Genomic DNA, 6,762 nt, shown 5'->3' with positions numbered 1-6,762 from the left:
TTTATTAAAAATAATGATTTATTTTTTGCTTGTTTTGAATTTTAGTCAAGTATCGAAATATTCAGAATATTTGGCATTGAAATGTTACCTCTTGCAATTCAGATTGTGATTAAGTTGTTCATCTGTCAAGAAGTAAAAAAAACATAAATTTGGTGTTCGCGTCGGAAATTTGGGGAACGACTAATGAATAGCGGACAAAGAATCCTTGGTGGAGGGGTTCAGCATGTGTTGGACTATCTGAGGCGAATGCAAGCTGAAAGTCCAGCATTTTTCTATGCTGTTCAGGGTGATAATGGATCTTCTAATGGAAACATTTTTTGGGCCGATGCAACTGCCAGAATGAACTATCATTACTTTGGGGATAGCATCAAATTGGATACTTCCTGTCGAGCTAACGGATATAGGGTACCTTTTGCTACTTTCACTGGCTTAAATCATCATGCACAGCCTGTTCTTTTTGGATGTGCTTTGCTTTTTAATGAGTCTGAAGGCTCACTTGTCTGGCTCCTCCAAACTTGGCTTCAAGCGATGTCTGGACAGACGCCTGTTTCCATCACAACTGACACTGATCATCTCATACAGATGGCTGTTGCTCATGTTCTGCCAGAAACACGCCATCGTCTTTGTAAATGGAGCATAATTCGAGAAACCAAGGAGAAGCTGACTCATGTATGTCAAACACATCCAACCTTTGAAACTGAATTTATGAAGTGCGTTAATGGAAGTGAGACAATCGAGGAATTTGAATCTCAGTGGAAGTCATTCCTAGAAAGATATTACCTCACGGATAATGAATACCTTCAATCAATTTATAGTGCTTGCCGTCACTGGGTTCATGTTTTCATGCGAGAGACATTTTTTGGGGATATTTTAAGTGATCAAGACAATGATGCCAAAAACACTTTCTTCAATGGGTATGTGGATGCTTCTACCTCTATCCAGTTGTTGATTAAACAATATGAAAAAGCTCTTACAATCTCTATACTAGGAAAGTTTTCATAAAATTTCAAGAGGAACTGGTTGAGACCCTTGCGAATCCTGCAACTAAAATTGATGAATCCGGAACAATCACAACATATCATGTTGCAAAATTTGGGGAAGAGCACAAGGCACACACGGTTAGGTTCAACACATTTGAGTTGACAGCTAACTGTAGCTGTCTAATGTTTGAATTTTCAGGTATAATTTGTAGACATGTGTTATGTGTGTTCAGAGCCAAAAATGTTCTTATGCTTCCTTCCCAATACATTTTGAAACGTTGGACAATAAATGCCAAGATGATAAGTATTGTGTTTTCTGGTTATACAAATTTTTTATCTTCCCAAATAGAAGAAGAAGTTGATTCAGCGCCGAGCTATAACCCCAAATAAATAGGAGGCATATAACTAATGGAACATCCAAGAAAGTTTACTGCAAGTAGCTAGATATAAGAGACGCCATTTACTGAAAAAAGTTGACTCTGGAGAAATAAATGTGTAGTTTTGAGGTAGCTTCAAAAGCCATCAGGATAACCCTTAGGAAAAGAGTCTGCAAGATCTTGACATCACATAGAATCACTACATCATCTGTGAAGAAAATATGGTGGTGGATTCTATCAGACTCTGTACAAAGAGACAAAAAACTGGAGACCAGCTTTAAACATCATGGAGGTTCAAACAATCACAGTAGAGGAGCAAACATGGCTGCTAAGAGATTTTGAGGAGGAAGAAGTTCTGGAAGGAATAAAACTGTGTTGTAGATAAAGCACCTAGACCGGATGGTTATACAATGGCCTTGTTCCATGCTTCCTGGGANGTTTGACTTATTCCAGTCCAATTGGCTTTTAGTTTCAAACTGATACTGTAATATTATGAGATTTCAAGTCTCTCATACCTAGACCACCCATATTCTTGTCAAGAGTGGTAGTGCTCCATTTCGGTTGAATTCTTTTCTATACTTGTTGTGCCTTAAAAATCTCTATGTTGCTTATCCAGTTCCATTGAGACTTGTAGGGAAGAGGACACAAAGACATCATATTGGTGGGTAAGGCATCCAACACACTATTAATAAGGACCAATCTCCCACCCAATGATAAGTATTGTGTTTTCTAGTTATACAAATTTTTTATCTTCCCAAATAGAAGAAGAAGTTGATTCAGTGCCGAGCTATAACCCCAAATAAATAGGAGGCAAATAACTAATAGAACATCCAAGAAAGTTTACTGCAAGTAGCTAGATGTAAGAGACGCCATTTACTGAAAAAAGTTTACTGTGGAGAAATAAATGTGAAGTTTTGAGGTAGCTTCAAAAGCCAACAGGATAACCCTTAGGAAAAGAGTCTGCAAGATCTCGACATCACATAGAATCAGTACATCATCTGTGAAGAAAATACGGTGGTGGATTCTATCAGACTCTGTACAAAGAGACAAAAAACTGGAGACAAGTTTTAAACATCATGGAGGTTCAAACAATCACAGTAGAGGAGCAAACATGGCTGTTACGGATTTTGAGGAGGAAGAAGTTCTGGAAGGAATAAAATTGTGTGTTGTAGATAAAGCACCTAGACCAGATGGTTATACAATGGCCTTGTTCCATGCTTTCTGGGAAACTATCAAAGAAGATCTGATGCAGACCTTTCACAATTTCCATACTCAACAAAGGTTTGAGAAGAACTTTAATGCCACTTTTGTAGCCTTAATCCCAAAGAAGGTAGGAGCACAGGGGTCTACAAGCTCATAGCTAAGGTCTTGGCAGAGAGGTTGAAGAGGGTGATCAATAAGCTAGTAAACAAACACCAAATGGCCTATATCAAGGAAAGGCAAACCATGGATGTTTCTCTTCTAGCTAGTGAGTGCATTGATTCTGGAATTAGAGGAGGAACCCCGGGGTTGATGTGCAAGCTCGATATTGAGAAAGCTTATGTTAAGGTTTCTCATCACCTTCTTAAGCCTACCCACTAACACTTTGGAGGGAATTTTATAGGAACTGCCTACAAGACTGATAGGCCTAAAGTCTCATACCTCCTTGATTGATGCCATCCATTTTAGGTAAGAGAGTAACAAAAGTAACATTAAAGCTCTGGAGAAAATGTTCCTGATGATGGAAGTAGTTCATGGCATTTAGAAAATCCTGACAAATTATACTCCAACATTTTTGCTAGAAGCACATAGTAAGCCCGTCTGGCCTAGGGGCTTTGTACCCCTCACTCGTTAGTTCACTAAGATTTCTTCTTCCAAGAATGGTTGCATCAAAGCTGAATTGTCTTCATGAGAGATAACCAGATGACTCCTCATAAGACATTGATCTCATTGTTAATGGATTCTTAATCTGTGATAATAAATACATTAAGATTGAGAGAGGCTATGTGATTGCTTCTATGGTGGGCATTTACCATTTTAAAAAAAAAAAAAAGTATTGTTGTCCCTCTACTTCCACCAAATCCTTATAGAGTTTTCTGATTATCTCTCATGAAGACATGAGGGATTGTTGTCCCCCTTTGTCTTGATGACTTCTTTATAGACTCGAGGTCCATATGCAAACCAGCTCGTTGGATCAATTCAGAATCCCACAGATTCCTATTTTCAGCAATGTTGTCAAACTGTAGACTATCCTCTAGAATAGGAGTCTCTCGACTCCAAAAAGGCCTTCTATTGTAACTCCTGAAAAAAAAAATCCTATTGTTACTAGATAGCATTATTATCAGGATAAAAAATCAGTTAGTGAACCTTCTATTTTATGTTTAGAATGGCAATTATTGGTTTAGATGTTCAAAATCTGGGTATAGAACACATTTTTTAACTGAGGGAGTGCATCGCTTTTCAACTATGATTCACATTTAGGCATTAATCTTGAAGGATGTGTTGGAATTTTATTCAGTACCGAATATGATAGGACTTTTTTATTCAAAGAAGACCAACACAAAAGCTATCAGAAAAGTCCCAATAACCTAAGCTGCTGATATATAGTTTCAGAATGATGTCTATTTGTAAATTGAAAGAATTACATTGTAGGTACTATACTAATGAATAGGTATTGGTGGCACCAGTTGTACTGTAGTTAGCTCTTTCGCTTGAAATTTTTCGTACTCACCTTTATCATCCCTGTAGACTGTTGGATTTTAATTTTTAACTTCCTATGTAGTCATTTACTCCATCCCAGCTTGTAACCACTGTTATATAAATTATATCCTATTCCCAAGTTAGAGCGCTCCAAGGTTAATCAGACATTTAGAATAACAAACTGGCAGAAAAAAAAGAGTGACCGATGAAAATAGATATTCAAAGATGAGCGCAGGACTTGTCATATAAGACTGACAAATTAGAATTATCACGTCAGACAAAGTTGCAAGTATCAGATAGGAATGAATTGAGAAAAGGTCAACTGAGATGGTTCGAACATGTTTGGTTCAAACTCCAACATAAACCTCCAAATGCACTAAAAGGGACACGTTACTAAATCTTAATGACAAGAATAAGTTGTCTCATAGGCCTTCAGTCTCTCGAGTCAATGCAGACATAGCTAAGAATAAAACATGATGAGTGTAATTGATTTGCAATGAATACGACCTTTGTGGCAGAAAAACAAACAAACAGGATGAGTATAAATGATCCATATCGGTGATACCAACTGGCTGGGATTAAGTGTTAATTGTTATTGGTACACTTGCATTAGGTCTAGGTTGGGGAAAGCGGAAGTTTAGAGAATTCCAGCTTTCTAGAGCCCATAGTTTACGGCAAATTACTTATACATATTTGAATGAAGTGGGACGAATGAAGCAGAATTGATAGAGGATTCGTATCTCCTTCCCCAATTTGGGATTAAGGTGTAGTTGATTGCTAAGTTGCTCGGACTCGGGTCCGGGTGTTGGAAGGAAAGAAATTCACGGATTCTGTAGAGCAAATTTGAATCCGTAATTAGTATTAAGTACAAATGCACCTCCTTACTATTTTTTGGTGCAATATAGATTTCTTGAGTTAATTGCACATTCAAAAGTGATATTGACCTGTAAATATCTTTAAAACACCTTCTGGTTGTGGACTTTTAATGCAAATATTTTTTACATATAAAAAAACTATGCCTAAATTATGATTTCACCCTAGCTTTTGTGTTTTGATTTCAGAAATTTTTGTATCTGTCTCGAATTTTTCAATTGATTTTGGTCAAAGTACTCGAAATCGATTGACAATATTTGGTATAGATCCCACACCCACACCCATGTTGTGTCGATATGAGTGCGGCACCGAAAGTGAAGAGTTTGTGCAACTTAGGTTGGTTGATATGTTGAAGGGCACAGGTATTAAAGTGAGAGTTCAAGTTTTCGTAATGTTTAAATAGGAGTGAGTCATAAGGTAAGAGAAGCTTACCTTCAGAATAGTTTACACCACCTTTAATGCAGAAGTGGATGCAATGGTCCCTTTTTGAGGAACTTTTCTTCTCTTTGAGGAAATTGAATGCTATTATAAGACAACCAAAAGTGGATTGTGAGATCTGAGAATTAAACTGGGAAAAGGGTGTAGTGTTTTGTATATTGCATGGGTCATGAGGTCAAGTTCTTCTTGTCAACCATCTATATACCATATAAAATTCGTTTGAATTTAATGATAGCTCTGGACATTATGATAGTCCACTGATGGTCAGATTGATATTGGTATTATGAGCCAGAACATTTTCCCCTAAGTTCTATCATTTGTCTATGGTGTTTCAAGTTGGCCAATAAATACTATGTGATGCTGTCAATAAACCTTCCTTTCATCATCTTTTCTGAATCTATGGTTGTGAGAAACGCTATATTGAACAACTGGGAAGGATCACTTGTTAGCATAAAAACGCTGTACTTTTTGTAGTCGCCTCCTCTATTATGTCTTTCTTCAGTATTTGGTTGCATCCAGGAATAGGAGAATTAAGATGAATTTCCACCAAGATGGGTGAAGAATTCTGGGAGAAACCATATACTTAGCCCAGATCGGTGAAGAAATTAATAATCCTCTTAATCGGGGATGCAACTCCCAAATACGAAAGAAATAAGGAACTGAAAATGCCTTCTTGAAAACTGTGGTAATGGAAATTCTGCAATCTAGGATCTAGAAAGCAAAATAATAAAGATGATTGTTATTAGAAATTAGAGTTCATGCTATGCATTAAAGGTTACCTATCTTCTTCAGTTATTGCTTTCTTCGAGTTCATCTTTACCCTTCTGAGTTAGAAAGTGTTTCACTTGATAAAAAATGCTAAATTCGATCATATCTGATATGGACAAAATACTTAGATGGACAGTGTCAGTTCTCAATGAAACCTTACTGCAAGAGATATTCGTCCGGATTATGGTGGTAGTTTTAGACTGCTACTGTAGTGGACTTACGAACCTCTGTTTCTTTCTTTTGGCAGGAAGAGAAGGAACAAAAGATCCGTGAATTGACTGCCAAGTTAGAGAGTATAAATCAACAATCGGAAGTTTATCGTGCCAATCTATTAGCAGTTTTGAAAGACATGGAGGAGGAGAAACTAAAGCTATCTGTGAAAGTGCAAAATGCACGGCTTAGCTTAAAAGAGTAAATCCTTTCATTCATTTTTCTTGTTTCAAATGATTGTGAATTTAGTTCTCATTTATGAGAAGCATGAAGATGAAATGTACATGGCCAGAATTCAGCTACATATTTTTCTTCACCTCCTGTAATGTTGGCGGATCTAGGATTTTCATTAAGGAGGGTTCGACACGAGATGAATTTTGAAGCCCTTCAACCACTAAGTCAACCTTTAATCTTATGTTCAGGAGGTTCAAAATCTA

General features: G+C 37.1%; 1 protein-coding gene across 1 annotated transcript; it reads left to right on the top strand.

Moving 5' to 3' along the window:
- The first annotated feature begins 58 nt into the window (after window positions 1-58).
- Window positions 59-1,370, top strand: LOC125877671 (protein FAR1-RELATED SEQUENCE 9-like). The gene is given in 2 exon segments (XM_049558901.1): window positions 59-970; window positions 973-1,370. Coding segments are annotated over 2 exon segments (1,185 nt in total). The 5' UTR covers window positions 59-183.
- The last annotated feature ends 5,392 nt before the right edge of the window (window positions 1,371-6,762 follow it).

Source organism: Solanum stenotomum, chromosome 9, assembly GCF_019186545.1.
Source record: "Solanum stenotomum isolate F172 chromosome 9, ASM1918654v1, whole genome shotgun sequence".
Classification (NCBI taxonomy): domain Eukaryota; kingdom Viridiplantae; phylum Streptophyta; class Magnoliopsida; order Solanales; family Solanaceae; genus Solanum; species Solanum stenotomum.
Note: the sequence above shows the minus strand (reverse complement) of the source record. Positions and strands in the feature narration are given on the sequence as shown.